Source organism: Myotis daubentonii, chromosome 13 (assembly GCF_963259705.1).
Source record: "Myotis daubentonii chromosome 13, mMyoDau2.1, whole genome shotgun sequence".
NCBI lineage: Eukaryota > Metazoa > Chordata > Mammalia > Chiroptera > Vespertilionidae > Myotis > Myotis daubentonii.
This window is the reverse complement of record NC_081852.1, coordinates 56,424,885-56,448,287: the sequence shown is the minus strand read 5'-3', so window position 1 is coordinate 56,448,287 and position 23,403 is coordinate 56,424,885. Positions and strand designations below refer to the sequence as shown.

The window sequence follows — 23,403 nt, the reverse complement described above, 5'->3', positions numbered from 1 at the left end:
GTTGATGTTTTGCCTGACAGGATGCCAAAAAACGAACAAACAAACAAACAAACAAACAAAAAACAGGCAGCTTAGGGTGTTGATAGGCGTTATTACTGAACGAAATAATCATGCAACTTAAGCTGGGTATAAACGGGTTGGTGGACTTCACGAAAGCAGAAGGTTAAGGGATCAGAGTTCACAAAGACATCTGGGAATGTCACTTCGTGGGCCCAAAAAGGGCAGTTGTGGTTGGAGTGGGGGACGCTCCCATTAGCAAGTTCGGAGGTAGGCGTTTGTGGGTGATACGATGAACCAATGGGAAGAGGGAGTGGAGGAAGTAAACGGTTAACTGGATTGTAAGTCACTTGCAGCATGAATGGCAAGAGCAGAACTTTCTAATAGACTGCTCCCGAATATTTGCAGGCCCCAAATACCATGCCACTGTAGTACAGGGCCCTCGGAGAGAAAAGCAGCATTTTGCTGTCCTAGGCAACAGTACACACAGATAATAACATTGTCTCCTAGAATTTTCAGAATCCCTTTGCCTAGATAGTCCATGCACTATTTGTCATCCTCACCATATTCTTATAATGCAAGGGGGTGGGGGTGGGGGGCAGATATGAAGAACTATGGACAGAAAGTCCATATTTGATTAAAGCAGGGTTCCCAGAAATGGACTCCTACTTGCCTTTTCAAGCTCAGAAAGAGTTGGCCAGGAGACTTCCTGGGCACGGAGGCTGGCCAGGACTCCCAGAGCCTAATGCCATGTCCTGACTCATGACTTTTCCTCTGGGCTGGTGAGCCCTTCCAAAAGGAAGCCAGGCAACGTAGAGAGCTGTGCAACCTCTGGACAACTGCTCTCACACTAAGGTTCCCCCGTCCCCTCTTAGTCCCAACTCCATGGCCAACTGGCTGCAACGCAGTAGGGCGGGGATCCTCCAACCGGGGGACAGTGCTCACGGCCACCCTGCTCCCGGGCTGGCCTAGGCCTCATCCTGACATGCCATCTCCTTTCCTCCTTCCACCAATCAATCTTCTACCTCCCACTTGCACCCACTTTGTTCTCTGCTCTTTGCCACAGGTCAAGTTTCTGTCCACCCGTGGGTATCTGTCATCTTTTCTTTTCAACAATATGTACAGCTCAGTGCTGTGAGCTGAACACTGAGCCCAGCAACAGAAAGCAGAGGGATAAAAACATTCATCTTTCATTTCCCCGGAGAAGGACAAGTGAATCAGAAGAAATTGAAGCAAAATAAGAGAAAAAAACAACAACTGACATTTAAATATTTAAATTGTTATTGCAGACACAAAGGGTTAGTCAAGTGCTTTACAAATGAAATGCTGCCTTCAGGCTAAATAGTATGTATCTAGGCCTTCAAGGCCCAGGGAGTTGAGACCTTCTGTGTGAGCGGGTCAGTTCTAGAAGGGGCTGCTGATGCTCAGGGCCCATTGCTAACTGAGGCACACACCATAGTTAAGCTCCCAAATCTCTCTTATCTCACACTTGCCCTGAAGGCCAAGGAAAACCTTGGAAATACTAATGTACTCCCATTAGTTTTCATTATTAATAGGTAGACATACCAACCCACAGGGTTATAATCTATATATCATGAACTCTAGCCATAACTTGTCTTAGCAAGGTTGAACATAATAAATATTCTTTAAATCATTTTAGAACAATGATTATTCTTCCTGGAAATACTCAAAATATACCTCACCAAACTGTCATGTCACCTCCTCTCACCCGGGGAAGTTCCAGCCCAGCTCTGTTTTGTCACTGATTTCCTGATTCCTATAGGCGTCAGTCCTATACTCTGTCCTAGAATTCAGTCTATTTTTAAGGCACATGTGAAAGTTCACCAATGAGAAAAACATTCTATACAGAAAAAAAACAACTGTACTTTTCTATCTCATTTACAAAGGCCACGTTGAGTCTGGTTACCAACCAAAAGGAGATTATATTTCACGCTCCCATTAAATAAATCCATCAAGACTGTATCTCGGATTAGCATGGCTTCAGGATTTGGGCAATATTAGGTCCCTTCATGTCCTGGCTACAGAAGGTAGATCTGAGAAATTGAAAGGGGGAAAAATGATATTAATAGGAATCCAAGGGAAAAAGACATGGGTAGATCTTTGAATGAATAAGTATTATTTTGTAAACATTTTTGCAAAGATAGTATTCATTTCTCAAATAACGTTTCTTTATTTTAATTGCAAAATTTTAAGATGTACACATTTTTATATTAGTTGCAAATTTCAAATTATACATGGGTATAATTTCAAATCCCACTTATGAAATTTAAACGTAGTTTGAAAATGCAAAGGGAAAAGTAATACTTACTCACGTCCATACTTCCCAGATATATCTACCACCATGCCTGCTCCCAACTTATTCCAGGAACGCCTAAATGAATGTTCCTTCCAGATGAACTCAATACTTGTGATGTTGCCAACATTAACTTCTGCATCAATTAATTTTGTATAGGTCATGCCGGGCTTAAGTGTTCCACTGTCAAGAGAGAAATAAGACTCATTCTCTTGCACTGGGAATTCACAATGTCGCAGTGAAAGGCAGCTGCATGTGTACCATGGAAGAGAAAGTTGCATTTTATCAGTCATTTGAAATTTTCACAAGTGAAAACAAATGCCGGGTCTGTATAATATTAAAGGGACAGGGTAGCAGGATAACGCCCTCTCTCTTGCTGGCACTCTTGACAACTTTTCCCCACACACCTATTGTCTATGTCTGCGTTTTCATTTCCTAACACTGTCTGCTTGAAGTAAAAAGACAAGTCACATAAAACATGGCAGCCTGTGGTATGAGAGGAAAAGGCGACACGGAGCTGCTCACCCAGCCAGTAAAACCGGGGCCCAGCACCATGTTACCTGCCGGGCCTCGGCCTTGCCTACCTGGCCACCCCAAACTCCTCCGTCTTCCCAGTCGTCCCACCGACACGGAGAAAGATGCTCCCCTCAGTGACATTGTTTCCATCGAGTGTGACAGACAATTTGTGCCTCCAACCTTGAAAGAGCAAGAGAGAGAATGAAGGGTTAAAACTATGCAAAAAGCATGCCACCCTGGCGTTTTAATGTAAATGACACTTCGTAATGTTCAGGGTTAGAGTGGTACAAGGCTGCTCATGTTCATGAGAAAGAATACAACTTTAGATTGCTTGAGTGAATTTGGTGGAAAATGACATTCAAAAACACACATACCCCAGCCAGAGTGGCTCAGTGGTTGAGCATCGACCTATGAACCAGGACGTCAGTTTGATTCTCGGTCAAGGCACATGCCTAGGTTGTGGGCTCAATCCCTAGTGTGGGGCATGCAGGAGGCAGCCAATCAACGCTTCTCTCTCATCATTGATATTTCTATCTTTCTTTTTCCCTCCCTTCCTCTATGAAATCAATAAAAATATACTTAAAATATATATATATAAATGCTCTCATTTCAATTTCCCACAAGTAAATAGTTTAATAATCTTACAGAAAGAATATTCTTCAATGTTCCATGCACTCTCATGGGGTTTCAAAATGGATGTTGTGTGTCCTCTTCTATCCATTCCTTTCCTATTCTATGGCACGTGTTATGCTCCATAGCCAGGTTTTTACAGGCCACAGTTTGACAATGAATCTGGAAAAAATCTAGAAACCCCATTGGGCAAGGTCTGTGCTGTATGGTTACTTTAGAGGCGGAGTGAACTGTTGCCTCTCTCCTGTGCGACATGAACTAAGAAGGCCCAGCTAGTACCGGTCTGGGTCAGCACAAACCTGCTGGTAGGATAAATCCCTTGCAAATGGGCAAGTGTTATTTTAAAAACCGTAGAGCTAAACAGATTTTTCCTTCTGAATTCTGTAATCACTACATGCTTATGCTTAATAACATGTTGAAAAATGCAATCCTTCATAAAGTTGTTTGAAAAGCATCTGAAAGGGGGGGGGGGGAATCTTACTAGACTCTAGAGAATTTTCAATTCATGAGTGAATTATTGGCCAAGAGTTCTCTTTCCCTTCCTCAGCCCATTCCACAGCAAGCACTAAGGCTCCCACAGTCACTTCAAATACACCACTGCCCCCAGGCTCACCAATGACCACTTGGGTGCTTCATCCCACGAGCCCTTTGGAGTCCTGTCCCCCTTGACCTTTCAGCCCTTGTGGTGCAGGGAATGAAACCCACCCCCTCCCCACCTTCCTTACCACTTTCTTCTCTGGGCTCCTTTAACTACTGCCCCACCAAGTCCCCTTCTCCCCCTGCCCATTCCTCAGCCTCCTTGGCGGGGGCCTCTGACTCGGCTCCCTTTCTTCTCCATCTGAGACTCTTTGTGGGGGGCTAACATCGTTGACTTGCCCAGCTCTGATTACTGGAGAAACTCAGCGGCTGAAGGCTCTGCCCTTAGCCCACAGCCATCTCCAGAGGCCGAGACCCGAATCTCTCACTGCCTGGTGGGCAAGTCCATAGGCTTCTCCCCCTCCACGTGCTAGAACCGAGCCTGTCAACTTACTCCAAACCAGCCTCTTTTCTTTTCTTTCGTCTCCTTTCATTTATTTATTTTTCATTTTCAAATATAGTTTTTTACTGTTGATGTTATTACAGGTATCTCCCGTCCCGTCCCCCCTCCCCACCCCCACCCCAGGTCTTCACCCCCTATTACCCGTGAAATGGGCTATGCATGTAAGTATGTAAGTTCTCTTCTCGTCCCCCAACCCCACATCGAGTATGTCAGTCTGTTCCATGCCTCCCTGCTTCGGCTCTTATTTTGTTGGTCAGTTCATTTTGTTCCTGAGGTTCCACAGATAAGCGAGAGCATGTCTCTTTTCTCGTGCTAAAATGTGCAGAAAATGGCACATCGCCCACTCAGCCAGAATCACCGAGACTCATTTCCTGCACCCCTCAAATCCACTCTCCCCGCTCCTTTTTGCTGCCACCTCCTAACCATCTCTGTATTCTCTCCGCTTCTGCCTGGATTCCTGCAACAACGGTCCTTTTTCTCCACCCCTCTATCCCCCCAGCTTTGTTGGGGTAACACTTACAGATAACACTGGGATTTAAAGCACATAAGGAGATGATTTGCTAGACTATAGGTATTGTGGAATGATGAGCACAACACAGTTAGTTCACACATCCATCCCCTCACACCGTGGGGAGTCAACCCTGTCCTAACAGGACACCCTGCCTCCACCTTGTCCCGGCTGATCCCGGCAGCAACTCCTTCGACTGATTTTTCTAAAATAAGCAAATCTGATCATCTTAATACCCTTCGGTGGCTTCCCTGAGCCCAAAGACAGAGCCTTAAGCCCCACGTGGTGCAGTTTCATTCTTTGACCCGTGTGTCTCTCAGCCTCCTCTCACATGACTCTCCTCCTGGTCTCTGTCACCCCCACAGGGTCCCTCAGTGCCACCTGTGACCTCCAGGCAGTTCCTTCTCCTGCCACGGCTTTGAGGGCTCAGGTTAGAAACTGCTTTCCCCCAGAAGCTCCCTGACCTGGCTATGGAAGTTCCCTCCTCTGTCTCCTAACACAAGTTTTACTGAAACAGAGATTTTTGTAGTTTTTGCACATCTTCCCCATTAGCCTAAACTCACACCATTGTTCCTCAGGGCGTCCTCAAAGGCTGGCCCAGTGGCCACTTGTTTAGTAGACCCTCAGTAAAAACGGTCAGAGTTGAAAAGATAAGAACCTTAAAGCTTTACAATAAAACTGAGCTGTAATACTTACGGGCAAATGGGGAAAGAGCCCCGGTGTTTAAGAAATAATACGGCCTATTAGGCTTCTTATTTTTGAGGTGAAATTTGTCAGCAAAATGACCCATCGTTGGGCAACCTTCTTTGGGACAATGGAAGCAATTTCCCTGGTGACAGAACACAAGAGGCAATCAGCAATATAATTAGAAATGTTGTCCTTCGATAAATTCATGATGTATTATTAAACAATAATAAATCTTTAGAATTTAAGTAAAGAATATGCATTTAAAAATGACTAAATTGACTAACAGGCTACCCTGCCTGTTTTCCAGAACAAAACAAAATAAGACAAAATCAATGAACAGAAAAAGAAAAATGGCCTTTTAGAGAAATAAAAAAGGGTACAGAATGTGAACAGAAAATCCACAGGAGAGGAAACTTAGTCAATAACTCATAAGAAAATGCTCCATCTTACTGGTTGTCAGGGATGTGCTGATTAAAACAACGTGTACTTTCATACGGAGCAGATCTGCAAAAACGAAAACAACTGGCAGACCCAAGGACCAGGGGGGACACTGAGTGGGGATTCTCATTTGCTTCTGATGAGACTATCAATTCACAGGCGTTGCAGACAGCGGTTTGGGAATGTCTAGTAAAGACGGAAATGCACATACACTTGGACAATCTCACTTCTTTTATGCATCATCAAGCACCTTCCGCCCAAGTCCAACAGGAGACATGCACAGGTGGTTATTGCCAAACTGCTTTTAATAACATTAAAAACCACCCAAACACACATTAATGGGGGGATGAATAAATAAACTGTGGCTGATTCCTACAAAATAAATATATAGCTCGATATACATCAACGTAGGTGTCAATTTTATAAAGTTTAACAACAACAACAAAAAGCAAATCCAGAAAGGTACTTAGAATATGATGCTATGTATTCTATATACTGTATATCTGATTCACTTCAAATTCTCCTTTAGTGGAGGTAGTGAGGAAATATAAGCTACTTCAATTCTTTAATTTTATCTGTATAAAATCTAAAGCAAAGGCCCTGGCTGGGTACCTCAGTTGGTTAGACTGTCGTCCCAATATACCCAGGTTGCATGTTCCATCTCCGGTCAGGACACATACAGGAATCAACCAATGAATGCATACAGAAGTGGGACAACAAATCGATGTTTCTCACTCTCCCTCCCCCTCTCTTTCTAAAATAAAATTTAAAAAATCTAAAGCAAAATTAACAAGATGTTGACTTTAAAAACGCTTGGGTAGGAGTGTTTGAGTATTTGCTATTTTAGGTTTTGAAGTTTCAGATTTATAAACTATGGACATTTGGGCTAGGACGACAGTTAAACACCCCATTTAAAACTTCATTTTTTATAAAGGAAAATTCTAACAAAAATAACAACGGCCTCCATTTCCTGTGTGCTGACCACGTGCCAGGCACCATTCCAGGCACTTCCTGTGCATCCAACTCAACGAATCCTCACCAAGTCCCTTATTACTGTGATGCTTCCAGTCTCCGTTTTATACAGGTGAGGAAACTGAAGTCTGCACAGAAGTTCAACAATTTGTCCAATGTTGCACATCTGGTGGTGATGAAACAAGAATATGAACGGGGCAACCTGATGCTGGAACCCCTCTTTATTTTATTTTATTTTATTTTATTTTTTATTTTATTTTATTTTTATGACTGTTTGAGTTAAAATTCAATAAAACATGTCAAGGACATCGCCTTGATGTTCTCTAAGTTTGCAACCATAACTTGAATTCCTGTGGCACGGGAGTCTAAGGTTCTCCAATCGGGCAGATTGAACCCCATTATCTCTGAATACGCCCTCAGTCTGAAGGCCACCCCTATGGTAAATGCCAGGACCCTGCAGCCTCTCAGAGCAGCACTGGGCTGGTGGAAGGGGAGGTGGAGGAAAGGGAAGTTAGGGGGGAATGCCAGTGTATAGCTGCCCAGCTTTCTGATAAGGGAAGTTCACCAGGGCACATTCAGAGTAAGGGGCTGGTGAAGGAAACAGCCTGAGGCACCCACTCCCCTTGCTCTGTAACAGGAGGGCAAGGCTTCTTCCTCCCCAACCTTGCCCTCACTCACAAAGTGCTGTCCTCACGGTAAACTTCAGGTGGAAGTCCTGCGATGTTTCTCTACCCTGATCAAATAGTGGTCTCCAAACACAAGAGGGAACCTCTTTCCACTTCCCACTACAAAACACATTTCCTTCCTCCTTTTCATAGCGATAACCAAGTAAAAAATACGCTCAGCTCACATCTGGCACCACGTGCTTCATGTTTCAAGTAAAATCGGATTTGGTGTTGGTCACGTATTGATCTGTGTGGAATTTCTGTGAGCCATCTATGCCCTCGTTCTGCTCAGTATAAATAATTAAATTTTAATAAAATAACTTTAATGTTCCCAGTGAATAGAAACACTTTTGGTTGTTGCTATTGATTGGTTCAGCTTTCTTGGGGCATCTTTGAAGATGACATTTAAAATATATACATAGAAAAATGTTTGCCCTGGACTTATCCTAGCATCTAATTACTGCATAACAAATAGCCCAAAAGAGCAAAATTGGATAGAACGTTCAGAAGAGCTGAAACAACCAGAATACAAATAGCTAGTTTACTTATTTGAGCCCTTCAGCAACCTCTGCTGCTGTTCAGTATTCAGCACAAAAAGAATCAACTATTTCCCAAAGTGGCAGGTGCATTTTTTTTTTTAAACCACAAACTCAAAGCGCTAATTTTTAGTTGGCTGATCATGCTTCAACAAATGACTGGCTAATTAAATTGCACTGCAAAATGCTTTACTTACCGCTTTAAAAGACTCGTAGGACCTACAAGGATAAGCAATAAACGCGTGGGGATTGAGAATGCTTTCTGCATAAAAGCGATGACTTCGGGCATGGTTGCAATCAAAGAAGGAAGCCATTTCTGCGAAAACAATATCCAATGAACTGAGAGCAATGAAAGGTTAACTGATAACTGAGATTATGAACCATTTCTTAGAAAAGTAACTTAAATGACAGTTTCTTGACTCGGGTCTGGACAGCTAGACCATGTGTGTGCGCTTGGATGCTGCTCAAGGTTGATCAGTATTACCAAGCATTTTCTTTGTGCCAAAGAATTCTTTGTGTGATTCTAAAAGGACAGTCAAGCAGGGTAGATAAACAAATGCAAATGTAGATGACTCAGTGCTCTGACACTAATGTCTTCCTAGCTTCCCGGATCTCTGAAATAAGCACTTAGAGCTTTGAGCATCCCTGTGCCCATGGCATCGCCTCAGACCCAGTAATTTTGACTCCCTGACTGTAGGAAGGACCGAACTCCCTCTTATTCAAACACAGCACAGCCAGCACTGCTAACCATTGCCCACCTTCAGAGGAGCTTCAAGGAGTGGCAGGTGGGAGGTGTTATAAAAGATGCTAAAGACAGATTCGCATTGTCATTGTCAGGCATAATGTTACTGCCGCCAATATTTGGGATTACTGCCATCATCAATAAGATAGATCTCCATACATCTGTGCATTCTGAAGTTCTCATAGCATCCTAGTCATCTGTCTTCTTTACCTTCCTTAACACTTTTACTCTGTGGCAATGGACCATTATTCCTATGACCTACACAGCTTGGTTGCTGCCCCAGGCCCTTTGCACTTGCTACCCCTCCCCTTAGCCTGGAATGCCTTTCCTCCAGATATCCACATGGCTAACTCCTTCAGGTAATCTTTTTAGGAAGAACTCCCTGGCCACCTCATCAAAAATCTCCTTTCCCCACCTCACCCCCATGGTCAGCAATACATCATATTCCCGTTCCATGCTTGATGTTGTCTTCTTAGCGACTTAGCACGTATTCTATTACTGCTTTTCTAGCAAATTAGAATATCGGCTTCACCAGAGAGATGTTTTTCTTTTGTATTCCATCCTACACTGCTGTTCCTAGGACAACGCCTGGCACAGAGTAAGATCCAATACCGCTGTACTGAATGAATGGACCCCCCTGGTGTATGTTGAGTGTCTACAATGGGCTGGACATGCTGCCAGGGATTGTGGGTACAAAGGCAACCAGGACAGGATGTTGACCTGCGGGTCTCACGAGTGGGAGCTCCATACATGTGATTATATTTTGGACTAAAATATATATATGATATACGTTTTTATTTTTTCCATTGATTTTTTAGAAAAAGTGGAAGGGAGAGGGAGAGACAGAGACAAACACCAATGTGAGAAAGACACATCGATTGGCTGCCTCCCGCATGCCCACAACCAGGGCCAGAAGCCTGCAACCGAGGTATGTGCCCTTGACCAGAATCAAATCTGGGACCCTTCAGTCTGCAGGCCAATGACACTCTATCCACTGAGCCAAACCAGCTAGTGTGGCTAAAATATGTCATTATAATATAATACATATTATATTATATCATATTATATTATATTAATTATATTATATCATATCATATCAAATTATATTATATTATATTATATTATATTATATTATATTATATTATATTATATTATATTTATTATATACAAAAGGATGTGGATCTTGTCCAAGTAGGGAGCTGAGTGAATGTGTAACAGCAGCCTTCATATTTCACAAAGTACTTACCTTCCTTGTAAGCATTGAAATCAAATTTTAACAGAGGTGTAATTAAGTCTTCACATCCTGGCATATGTTTCCCTCCATTCGGGTAAAAGTCTAGGTGCCCACAAGCGTTGATTGTGCCAGCCCCTGAAACAGATATTAGAAGTAGGAGGAATGCTTTTCAAATTCTCCTCTTTGCTTCAGTGTAGCTCTGTTTGTGTTAAAAAAAAAAAAACTTTTACCAAACTCGAAGAGGAAGCGAGCTGCATTGGTGTGAATGACATCGACAAAGCCGGCGTCCGAGGGGTCCAGCCTGACCTCGTTGGGGGTGTCGTGGAAACACGGCCCGGCGGGGTCCAGCCCTAGGAAGCAGGTGCCTATTACACGGAGTCCCGTTCTGCTCAGGAGGGCCTACTCAGGGACGCTGCGGACACCCCACTGGGTGTTCAGACACTCGATTTTGTACATAAAAGTAACAGGTAAACACAGGCAAGGCCCAGCGGCAGGGCAGGCTTACCAGTTATTCTCCCGAGGCCTGGCGTCCGCGCCCCAGCCTCCCCGGCCAGGTGAGCTCCCAGGCTGTGGCCGATCAAGTGCACTTTAGAAGGGGGGTATCCAAATTGTTTCTGATGGGATTTTAAAAAGGAAAACAGAACAGACATTTTGAAAAGAGCTGGTAGAATGGCTTAACTCTGCTTAAAGTGGGAAAGGGGCTGGCACCCCCCACTCCAATCACATGCAGGATGGGGTCTGGCAAAGTGACAGCGACACCCACGTCCACCTCTGTGCTCTGGCTGAAGGAGAGCGCACCAGGCAGGCCTGGAGGAAGCCTCTGCCAAGCCCCTGCCCTGTGCCGAGGGGCCTCATGGGTACAGGAGAACGCCCAGGGGCACCCGCTGTGCTTCCGGCCCATGCCATTCCTCCCCAGGCCCAACCCTTCCCGCAGGTCCCCAACAGCGGTCAAAGGCAGCTCCTGCCCTCACTGCTATCCACCACCGTGTCCACCGCGCCCTGCCTGTCTCCTCCAGTTTAAGGCAACTGTAGCGAATGTCTGGGAAGACTTGGGACCTAGAGAGCCCATAGCTCCGACACCAGGACCAGTGAGAAAGTTCCCAAAAACTTAGGACCGGTTTTTCTCTGAGAAGGAGATTAGTTTAATTTCATTCTTTGTATAGAAAGACCCACTCTAAGTACCTCCTTAACATCTACTCTCCCCTGACAGAGTGGGGGCAGAGAGAGATTTGTGGGGGAAGAGGGAGACTTGTGGGGGCAGAAGAAGACTTGTGGGGGCAGAAGAAGACTTGTGGGGGCAGAGGGAGACTTGTGGGGGCAGAGGGAGATGTGTGGGGGGCAGAGGGAGACGTGTGGGGGCAGAAGAAGACTTGTGGGGGCAGAAGAAGACTTGTGGGGGCAGAGGGAGACTTGTGGGGGCAGAGGGAGATGTGTGGGGGGCAGAGGGAGACGTGTGGGGGCAGAGAGACTTGTGGGGGGCAGAGGGGATGTGTGGGGGCAGAGAGAGACTTGTGGGGGCAGAGGGAGACGTGTGGGGGGGCAGAGAGAGACTTGTAGGGGCAGAGGGAGACGTGTGGGGGCAGAGAGAGACTTGTGGGGGCAGAGGGAGACATGGGGGGCAGAGAGGATGTGTTGGGACAGAGACTTGTGGGGGGCAGAGGTGAGTATCGGCTCCCGATTCTGCTTGAGGCTCTTTCCTATCTGTGTTCGGTGTTTCACATCACCTTCCCGGCCGCCCACCTGAGTTAGCTGCAGATCACATCCCTCTTCGTCCCCCTGCCTTGCATTTCCTCACAGCCCCCGCCTGCACTCTGTGAGCAGACACTGTCCCACTCACCGTGAACCTGCAGTGCCCAGAACAGGGCCCGGCTCACAGCAAGCGCAGATAAAACATTTGTTGAATAATGAGTGAACCCTCCTCAAGAATCTGAAAGGGTCATAAATCTTTAGATTTACTTCCCTGCATTTTGTAGTGGGACATTACTTTCTATAATGATAGAGCACTTGGACATTTGTAAGTGTCTCTGGGTATATCCCTTATAAATAGCAACGTCTATTTTATTCTTTTAGAAAATGTTTAGGTTAAAGAATTATGGTTGGACTGGCCTACAGATCTAATTCACTGCATAGGACCAATTTCTAAACAGAATTCATAAAATGGAAATGGTTAATAATCATTCAGGATAGGTTTACAGTGTGATGAAAACTAACAAAGACGGTCCTACAGGCGGATCAGGGTAGTGACCTTGAGCGAGGGGAAGGTCGGGAAGTCTTCAGTGAGGAGCCTGTGAAGGAACACTGCCACCACGTGGCGCTTTGTGTAACCACAGGCGCTTCCCCAAGAAGTAACTGCTTTCCTGGCCACCACACAGGAGGGCTTACTGTTTCACATGTTCAGTCCTTGTGCAAGCTAATGAAGAGAACGGAAAGGTGCCACGAATTCTTGGTGATGCAAAAGCAATTCAATATACTTTTAAAATAACAACTCTCTTTACCATGAGAACATCAATGAAATAAGCCACCTCAGCTCCGGCAACGCGAAGATTGTTGACGGCGTGGATGTATTCCAGCGATCCGTTAATCCAGTCTACGTTAATGCAGTTCACATCTTCTGCCTTTAGCAACACCTGGGACAACGATTTAGTATGAGTATTAAAGGAATGAGAATGAAAGAAAACCAACTGATCCCATAATAAGCAACAACACTACCAGGGCCTACTACATGCTAGACACTGTCCTAACCCTTTTACGTATAGGAACTTATTTAATCCTCACTTACAGATAAGGAAACTGAGGCACAGGTAGGCTAATTAACTTGCCCATGATCACAGAGCTGGTAGGTAGAACCAGGATATGAATTCAGACAGCCCGATGCTAACACACTCTATCACTTATAAATAATTCATCGCTTGCTATGCTAGCAGTGTATTCATCTTGAGTATACCATTAAGAGGGGAAAATTAATCTCTTGAAGTGAACTTAGAAATTTTTTCCCTTCATTAAGTAAGAAATGGATCATGCCATTAGTTTATTTTCAAAAGATGAGAATTTACCAAAGAATAATTTTTAAAATAGGCCCCATTATAATCTATGCAATTCATGATAAGTGAGAAAAAGTGGGAAATGGGCAAGGCATGTCAGGCCTTGGGACATGGACCATGTGAGTAAGGAATGGAGGAGTCCATGAATATGCATTAATGCCACGCAAGGTACATTCGCCTTAAATGTAAGCATTCCCGCTAAAGAGCGTGTTCCCGTCATACATCGCACATGGCCTGCTGCCACTTTCCGTCTGACTTCCATCCAGGTATGTTGATGCGGGTCATCCTGTCTGTTCTGAAGTGTGAGGCGTGGATAGTTCGATGGTTAACCGCACTGATCTCCTGTTTCGAGTGAAGAGAGATTAATATTTAGATTCTAAATCTGCTCAAAAGCCTTCTACTACAATTAATTTATATATATATATATATATATATATATATATATAGAGAGAGAGAGAGAGAGAGAGAGAGAGAGAGAGAGAGAGAGAGAGAGAGATTTCAGAGAGGAAGGGAGAGAAATAGAAACATCAATGATGAAAGTGAATCATTTATTGGCTGCCTCCTGCATGCCCCCCATTGGGGATCGAGCCCACAACCCTGGCACGTGCCCTGACCTGACCGGGAATTGAACTGTGACCTCCAACCACTGAGCCACGCCAGCGGGCTAACTTTATTTTTATCAACCTTCTTTAGTACACTTTTACCAAAGAAATAGTTACTGATACATGCTGGGAAAGAACTAAGAAATTATTCATGCGTGATGAAATGTAATACGTAAATATAATCATGAGGAAGAGAAATAAACATGTTTGGGTTTAAAGCAATGTTTGCAAGACAAGGTTGGGCAGGTTTCCATCAGAATTTCAGCAAGCCTTACTTTGGTACAGCACTTCTCAATGACCATCAATGTAATTTATGGGAATTATCTTATTTGAGACTTGAAAGCAAGCTACCTGGTAGCAAAACAGACTATCCACCCCACTTTCTGAGTGAGGAATAGAGGTTAGATACAGGGGTGGGCAAACTTTTTGACTCGAGGGCCACAATGGGTTCTTAAACTGGACTGGAGGGCCGGAACAAAAGCATGGATGGATGGTTTGTGTGAACTAATATAAATTCAAAGTAAACATCATTACATAAAAGGGTACAGTCTTTTTTTTTTAGTTTTATTCATTTCAAACGGGCCGTAGTTTGCTCACGGCTGGGTTAGAATCTCACCATGTAAAAGGCAACAACATACTGAAGATAATTTTATGTGATTACATTAAATATTATTTTGTATTTCTTATATTTTGTTGCATTGGTTTTATAACCAAACTCTCAAAAGATTTTAGAATATGATGAATTTAAATGATTTTGTTATTAAGAGGATTAAGAGACCCAAGTACAAGCAATTCTATTACGACAAAAATGAATTATCAGCAGATAGCAAGCCTGACAGTAATGAATCCTATGACTGGAAAGCCACACATTTAGATCCTTATGAAATCTAAACAAAGAGCCCATTGTGAGCTGCCTGAGTTAGCAGTGACATGCCACTAATCGTACACCTCGCTGGCTAAAGAATCAGAAGTTGGTTTACATAGTAATTTCAATAGAGCTGACACTCGGATCTGTCCATGTGGCAGAACTGTTCTCGGTGCTTTATAGAGTAGCTCATTTAACCGTCACGGCACAGTGAGGTGGGTACAGATTTAACGGATCAGGAAGGGGCACAATGACAGAGGTCAAGTCACTTGCCCAGAAGTACTGTCTGTAGCCAACGAGTCCTGAGCAGGAGTCAAACCCACGTGGTCTTTCTCTGAAGTCATGAGCTTAACCGCTGGCTTCTCAAGTTATGGTCTGAACATCGTGTTCTCCCCTGACAGGGCCCAGACCAGATGCGGCATTTGCTGAGGCAGGAAATAAAATCAGTTGTATTCAGGCTTTGTGGGAGCACTTACCTGCTAAGTCCTGGAACCCAGGGGCAAAAACATCTGTCCATCTATGCATCTAAAAGAATCCAGATGCTCATTCCAACTCCAGCTGGAGCCCCCTAAACACCTACTATACTCCTGTTTTTACAGGGGGGAATTTGGTAGAAAAGATTTGTTTAGGCTTTCCCCGTCAAGAGAATAGTTTGAGGAAGGGGGGCCCCAAGCAAGTCTCAAAGTGGCAATCAGACAAATATTGTGCGATCTGAGCATCCTCTGTTGTCACAAGGAGCCACTGGAGAATTTAATACAGTAGAAAAGGTAGAAAAAACACTTTGTTCACTCTTCATTCCATCTGGCACACCCCCGTAAAATGGCATACTAACCTAGAAAATGGGAAATGCCAAACATCGTGGGATCAAAAGAAGGCATCTGGGATTCTGATGCCACAAGGACCCATGTTGAGCTGGGTGCTCGGGCCTTTTCCCATGATTCTTATCCTGGAGGAGTCATGGAGCCTCGTAGGTACGAGATCAACCATTCTACACCTGCTGACTACTTCGCAGGTCATCTCGTTTCCAGCATGTCAGAAACAGTCACCACTTAGGTATGTTCCAACCTTGACAATGGCTACAGGCACAGAAACTGGCAGACTTCTGCAAAAGGTGCATCACCCCTCCCGTCTGCGTGAGCCACTCTAGGCTAAAGAGTCATGGATTCATGGGGGAAGTGGATCACTTAATTCTTGCAGAAACGTAGCTGTGAAGATCTATGAGTTTTAGAAACCTAGGTCATCGCACTAGGTTTCCCCTGACAATTCCTCCCTCGGGCAAAAGAGGATGTTAAACCTTTGCGTGGCTCGCTTCTACTTTCTCATAAGCAAAGGTGGCTAAGTTCATACTGTAGAGCATTTGGTCAAGTCTAGGATAATCCTTTTTTTTTGTTTAAGTATAACACCTTGACTCATCCTATGCCCCAGGTGTTGCCAAAAACACTTTAACAACAAACCCTCAGGCTTCTATCCATTGCAAACTTCAGCTACAGATCTAGTGTGTCACCCAGGACTCTTCCCTAGTGGAAGGGAGTGGAGAAGACCCAAGGAACATGGTTTTTATGGCCCCTTTATTAGTAAAGTACTTGGTTTCTGGTGTTCTGCAAGGTTCAAGTGCATGGCCACTGTGCAGAAGGATGAAGGACCGACAAGTCCTCCGAAGACTGAGGGTCCAGACCAGGAGCTACAGCTAGTCCTGAATGGACACATGTACCCTGACACTCCTAACCTACAGAGGTACCCCAAACATTTGTATTCAACATCGATTCTCTCTACATTTTATCTTTATTTTTTAATCTTTACCTGAGGATATTTATCCATTGAATTTCAGAGAGTGGAAAGGAGGTGGGGAGGCAAGAGAGAGAGAAACATCGATGTGAGAGAGACAGATCAGTTGGTTGCCTCCCACACCCTGGTCAGGGCCAGGGTTCAAACCTGCAACCCTTTGGTGCAAAGGCCGAACGATCTAACCACTGAGATACACTGGCCAGGACAATTCTCTCTACATTTTAAAAATCATGGTAAAATATACATAACATAAAAGTTACTGTTTAGGCCATTTTCACATGTGCAATTCGATGGCATTAAGTCAGTCCCACTGTTGTGCAACAGTGACCACCGTCCCTCTCGGAACTTTCCCATCATCCCAGAGCTCAGGTCACAGATCACAATCTGTGTTGCAATAAAGCTATTTGTTTACATACCCCGTTTCCCCTAATATAATGCCTTTAAGACATGTCCTGCTTATTCAGTTTAACACGTAGTAGGCACTGTGGCTTGATCACACTCTTACGTGTGGAAGGCTCTCAATTAATATATTAACTGGACAAGAGGGGACAAATGTAATCCTTTCAACAATCAAGATTTTAAAATACATATATTAAAACACATTTTTAAATGGACAAAACACCAAATTTACCCTCTGTGAAACAACATGTGCAGCGCAATTTTCATATTTAAACACTAGGACAAATCGTATGAGAAGAAAATCTGGCTCACAATTGTAAAAAAGAAATACTTGCCTTAAAATCAATCGTTTATACAATATAGAAATGATGAATTATAGAACTGTACACCTTAAACCTATATAATCTTTTTTATTGTTGACACTATTTCAGGTGCCCTCCTATATCCCCCCTTTGCCCACCTCCACCCAGCCCCTGCCACCCCGCCCCTGGCCTTCAACATTCTGTTGTCTGTGTCCATGGGTTATGTATGTATATACATGTTCCTTGGCTAATCCCTTCACCTTCTTTTAGCCAGCCACCCCACCCCTCTCCCCTCTCATCATGTGTCTATGCCTCTGGTTCTATTTTGTTCACCAGTTTATTTTGTTCATTGGATTCCACATTTGAGTGAGATCATGGGATACTTACCTTTCTCTGACTGGCTTATTTTGCTTCGCATAATACTCTCCAGGTCCATCCATGCTGTCTCAAAGGGTAAGAGTTCCTTCCTTTTTACAGTGTGGTATTCCACAGTGTTAATGTACCACGGGCTTTTTAATCCACTCATCTACTGATAGGCACTGGGGCTGTTTCTATATCTTGGCTATTGTAAATAATGCTACTAGGGACACAGGGTGCATAAACCTATAAACTTTTTTTAACCAATGTAACCCCAATAAATTCAATAAAAAAGAAACCAACAGTTTCTGCCAGAATGGGTTACCGCCTCTGTCTTCTGTGTCTATTGCTACAGCTTCTATTTTAGAATAATCTGTTGGAAGGCAGGAGCCAGCTTACCTGGTAGGCTATGCGGTTGCGCCTGGTGTAGAGCAGGAAGCGAGTGTTTATCTCTTCCGGGGACCAGGGCAAACCAGCGAACTGCCTGGACAGAGTCCCGGTCCATGGTAAGCCATCTCTAAAGCATCCCAGCCTTTCATAGCAGATCTCTTTTCCTGTCACAGAAAGATGGCGTGTCAGTGCTGTAGGAACCAGAGAGGCTGTGTTCCCCACTCTGAAGGTTCATTGAAATTAGTGTTCAAGTTGAACAAGTCTGACTCGGGGAGCGTCTCTTCAAAAAATACCCCTCCCCCCACTTATGACCATGACCGTGGAGATCGCAATGCTGCTGATGAGAGAGTATGGGCTTTGGAATCAAAAATTCCTGGCTTTGGGCAATTAGTTAACCTTTTTTGAGTCTCACTTTCCTCCTCTGTGAAAGGGAGATAATACCACTTACCTTACAGACTTGTTATGAAGACTAAATGAACTATAACATGGAAACCCCTTGTGACTGGGCCTGAGACATGAAGACATAAAATTAGATACTGTGCCCCGGCTGGGTAGCTCAGTAGATTAGACCATCATCCCAATATGCCAAGGTTGTAGGTTTGATCCCCGGTCAGGATATATAAACAAGCAACCAATGAATACATAAGTAAGTGAAGCAACAAATCAATGTTTCTCTCTCTTTCTTTCTCTCAAATCAAGAAATAAAAATTTAAAAAATAAAATGAGATATTGTGTCTTCCCTGAGCCCCTGCCTTTTCTTGTTGGAAGGGATCTCCTTTGTCCCCAGAGCCTAGCACCATGCCCTGCACACAGTAGGAGTCTAATGTACATTTCCTGAGAGCATAAATAAGAGCGAAGTTTCACTTAGTTTTAACCAAGTTTCTTCTTTCCAGAGCTCACTTTACTCACCTAAAGTGAGAGGCTTTGGGGAAACTAAGTCCTCATCATTTCTGTCATTCACTGACTAAAATTTATCCCATCACTGTGACCTTCTGTTTTCACTTAATACTCAAAACAAACAACTTCATTTCATGCTGTTTTATGGAGGTAGAGTTCAATTTATTAAATTATGATTATACTTTACCATTATTTTTTCAACTTATTATTGATCATTCAATTTACGGTTATTTATAATCTATTCACTTTATGGTTATTTGTTAGTATTGGTGAGAACTGTTTGAAGACTTGAATTTGAGGACTTTCTTCTATCACTTACAAAATATAAATAAGCCTTTGATTCTCAAATCCACCAGCATTTAACTTCAAAATTTTAGGAGATTTCACATTCTGAAGAATGAGATGCCACATAAATGTAAAGAGGAGGAATAGAAAATTAAACTTACTTTTAATCAAATAAATTTTTTTAAAAATTGTACAGATAAGCAACATCCCCTGCCCACCCCCAGCCACAGCCCTCTCCCCGGAGCCAACCCCCTGAAACATATGCAGGCCCTGTGGTTCCCCCATATCTGTTCATTGTGCTGACGCAGCCAAGTTGCAAGTGATCAACTTCAGTCACCCGTGATCGATTAACCTGCTGCAATAATAAAAGAGTATGTAACCCACCTAGTCCCTGGACCAGCCCAAACCAGGGCAAGAGACAGAATCCAGGCCCGTTATTTTAACTGTGAGCGTCTAGTATAGGGATGGTTATTAATCAGGTTTTGGAGAAATGAAGACAACAGGGGCCTCTGTGATAGCTCAGGGGAGCAGCTGTCTGTTCCAGGGCTGGTGGAGAAATGGGAGAGGCTAAGTTACTCAAATGTGGAAACTGGGGCTGCTAGAAGGGGAGGGGGTGCTGGTTCCCTAGAGCTGGGGTTCGGGCCCCTGAGGAGGGGTGTTAGCTCACTATTGCCGGCATCATTGAATGGCTTTGTGAGTCTGGTTCTGAGAGTATCAGAAGACTGTAAACTGGAACCAACACCTGCTACTGTAATGACTGCACTGGAGTGAAAAGCCATTGATGAAAAAATGCAGACAGGCCCAGCCGTGGCTCAGTGGTTGAGCCTGGACCTATAAGCCAGGAGGTCACGGTTCGATTAGGGTCAGAGCACATGCTTGAGTTGCAGGCTCATTCTCCAGTTGGGGCATCCCTGAGGCAGCCAATCAATGATTCTCTCTCATCATTGATGTTTCTCTCTCTCTCCCTCCCTCCCTCTCCCTTCCTCTCTGAAATAAACATATATTTAAAAAAGAAAAGAAAAACGCAGACAGGATCCAGGAGCAAACAGGAGGGAACCCTCCCCTCTCCCTCCTGGACCATCAGCGTCCCCCCAGGGTCCTTACTGACAATGCCGCTGAGGGCGTGTGCTAGCAAAGCAGGGCCTCAACTCCTCCTGCTGTACAATCAATAACAGTTTTCAGCTCACTTTTGGCTTCCGCTGTAAACTTAGTCATCTTCTATTTTGTGATCCGTACCTGGCATTCCTTATAACCTGACTCCCTACCTTTGCAACATGAACTTGAAAGCGCACCACCCCTCCCTCTGGTCTCCCTTTCACCTTCCCAGCTTGTCAGCTGCATTTCCGCATTCATGCTGTCAACATTGATAACATTCAGACTTTGTTCTGTCATCATAATTAGGTCTTCCATGTTCTGTCTGTAGGCTGACTCCAAAAATCAATAAACAGAATTTATATGATTATGACTAGAAATGTAAATATTTTTCTTCCCAGAGCCAACTAGCATGCTATAATTACATTTCCTTCTCCGCACGTCTATTGTTCAGATTCCATTCCCTTCAAAGGAGAATATTCAAACGAATTCTCCTTTCTTGTCCATGAACTGCTCAAGATCAGGGTCATTTTCGTTTGGTCCATATGTGGACCATGCCTTTCTTGTGCAGTTTTTGGTTTCCCTGGTTTCTCTGGTCGCCTTTGTTTTCTCTTGTTGGACGTGTAACTGTGGCTCCTTCAATATGTCCCTGGTACAGTGCGGCTCCTCCTCAATCTATCCCCTGCCTGCCATCCATCCTGTTTCTTCTCTTGAAACACACATATGTCCAGCTCTGATTTAGGGCAATGATTTCACATGTGGGTTTGGCCTTCCTAATACAACCTTCTGTTTTTCCTAGAATGTCCTGCTGCCTTTATTTTTTGCATTCCATGGCTTTACCCCCAAGTACTCAACTACATTATCCAGTCTATGGAAGAGCTTGGATTTTGAAATGAAGACTGTTGTAAATGTTGCATGTTGTCTATGCTAGTAACTTTCCAGGGTTATTGGTCACCATCCTTTTTTCCATAAGGAAATAGCGCAAAGAGGGCATAAAGTTAGAAGACAGATGTGATGGAGGAGACTGACCGACACCATAGGTATTAAAGCCACTTAGGGAAGAATAACATGTTTGCTATAAAATTAATAACTTGAAATTGGACCAATAACTTAAATGGCCAATATAACAATATTGAACTAGGATGGTAAGAGCAGACAAAACCAATAACTACTACATAGTAATTGCATAAGCAGTTCACAGTATAAGGGGCACAAGTTGGTGAATATTGAGTTATATAAGAAATGCCCACAGACTGTCTTGGCCGATGTGGCTCAGTTGGTTAGAGCGTCATCCATGCACCCAAAGGTTGCAGGTTTTATGTCCCATCAGGGCACATTCCCAGATTGTGGGTTTGATCCCCAGTTGGGGTGTGTACGGGAGACAACCAATCGATGTTTGTGTTTCACATCAGTGTTTCTCTCTCTCTCCGTCTCTCTCTCTCTCTCTCTCTCTCTCTCTCTCTCTCTCTCTAATCAATGAAAAACATATCCTCAAATGACGATTTTAAAAAAAAAAGGAAGAAAAAAAGAAATGTCCACAGAACAATATTCCTTCTCAAAATCATGACACAAATGGAAAAAATCAATGTGGATGTTCTAATCAGCATTACCCCATTCATTCATTCATTCATTCATTCAACATTTACTGGGCATCTACTGTGAGTCAGGTACTGAAATTGGAAATGTGTTCGTTCTCATTTTCTATTACATATCCATCAGAAAAGTGAAGACATTGAGACTTCAATGGATAAGTTATTTGACCCAGGCCATAAGGTTAGTAAATGGCAGATCTGAGAGCCAAGTAAAGACTATCCAGTAACTTGTACATCATTAAAAATAGATGCTTCACAACTGCTCTTCAGATTAATCTAGTATTACAAAATGGATGCATTTTCCTTAGGTAAATTTATGACAAATAAATCAAGATATAAACAGAACCCATATTTCAAAGTCCATGTCAATTACATTTTGGATGTGAATACACTCATTATTTTTAAGGGATTTATTATAAGTTATGAGTCTTACCTGTTGATGTGCCAAAGAATAAGAGTGCAGCAATCCAAATTCCAAACATCTAAGTTGATTTTTCTAAATCACACAAAAAATCTTCTTGAAGATTTTTACTTATAAAATCCCCTCGCTATAAAAACTTCAGCAGTTTTCTTCAAAATGACACCACTCACTAAGTTCTAGGTCCAGAAGAGCAGAGCTAACTGCACCTTGAATTCTATGGCCTGCAAAGTGAATGTGCTGTAGCCGATGCCTCGCTTCACATGAAGCCATAATTAGTGGGGTGTGTCTTGCATTGTGCGACTGGTAATTAAAACTTCTGAGGTTTTTCTGTTTCATCATTAGTAATATTTTGGGTAGGCACAGACTGAGTCACTCTTGAAAGTTATTTTAAGGCTTTAGGATGCTAGACAACAAACATTTAAAGGGTAAAAATGTTCCAAATCAGGATTATACACGTTGAGCAAATTTCCCCTAACTCATTTCTGAGTGCAAAGGTATACTTCATACAAACAGACCCTGCTAAGATGTGAGTTAAATGATGGACATGGCTAACCTGCCTGTCCTACCTGTGGGGTAATATGTCACAGCAGTTGCTGTCCTCTACTCCAGAGCCTGATCACCTGGGTCCAAATTCTGGTTCTGCCACTTCTGAGCAGTGACTTTGGGCTAGGAAGCCTAGCTGAGCCTTTCCTCCCCTGTAAAACAGGAATAATCATGGTTCCCAGTTCATAGGGTCAATTAGGTGATTGAATTACTTATTCTATGAATGGTACCTAGTATATAGTAAGTACTACATTCAGTGTTAACTTTATTACTGTCATTTTTCAACTCTGCTGATGGTTATAAGACCAAATTTATGTCCCCCTACAACTAAGTACACCTAATTACATTATGTAAGAATCTAAGAAGAGATTACGAAGCAGTGGTTAGGGAATGGACTGTCCAGCAGCACCGAGCTTGGGCCTGGCCCATTTAGTGCCCAGTAACTACGCCATGGAAAAGGCACGTTCTAAGAGCCTCGCCAGTTACAACTGGTCATATTTTCCAAGCCGTGTTTCAGGAACCAATGGTTTCAGCCACACATGCAGGCTCAGCAT

General features: G+C 43.5%; 1 protein-coding gene across 3 annotated transcripts; it reads right to left on the bottom strand.

The window, feature by feature from the left end:
* Positions 1 to 1,201: 1,201 nt before the first annotated feature.
* On the bottom strand, positions 1,202 to 22,571 carry PNLIPRP3 (pancreatic lipase related protein 3). 3 transcript variants are annotated; one of them, XM_059661931.1, is made up of 13 exons: positions 22,319 to 22,571; positions 18,029 to 18,183; positions 13,542 to 13,661; positions 12,774 to 12,905; positions 10,784 to 10,892; positions 10,509 to 10,628; positions 10,291 to 10,413; positions 8,500 to 8,618; positions 7,169 to 7,267; positions 5,701 to 5,833; positions 2,896 to 3,007; positions 2,327 to 2,494; positions 1,202 to 2,051 (listed from the first exon to the last, which is right to left on the bottom strand). In XM_059661931.1, exons 1-13 carry the CDS (start codon positions 22,365 to 22,367, stop codon positions 1,988 to 1,990), a joined length of 1,503 nt encoding a protein of 500 aa, XP_059517914.1. In that variant the 5' UTR covers positions 22,368 to 22,571; the 3' UTR covers positions 1,202 to 1,987. The 3 variants fall into 3 exon arrangements, with proteins under 3 accessions (XP_059517914.1, XP_059517915.1, XP_059517916.1); XM_059661932.1 differs by having other exon boundaries at positions 2,331 to 2,494; XM_059661933.1 differs by lacking the exon at positions 7,169 to 7,267.
* Positions 22,572 to 23,403: the final 832 nt, after the last annotated feature.

Excerpts from the sequence above, each read along its gene's own strand:
- PNLIPRP3 (XM_059661931.1), bottom strand. The coding sequence starts at position 22,367 with ATGTTTGGAATTTGGATTGCTGCACTCTTATTCTTTGGCACATCAACA. Across the intron at positions 18,184-22,318 it reads ATTCTTTGGCACATCAACAG|GAAAAGAGATCTGCTATGAA; the intron begins GTAAGACTCATA and ends TTTCTGTGACAG. Across the intron at positions 8,619-10,290 it reads TTTCAATGCTTACAAGGAAG|AAATGGCTTCCTTCTTTGAT; the intron begins GTAAGTACTTTG and ends TTGTTTTCGCAG.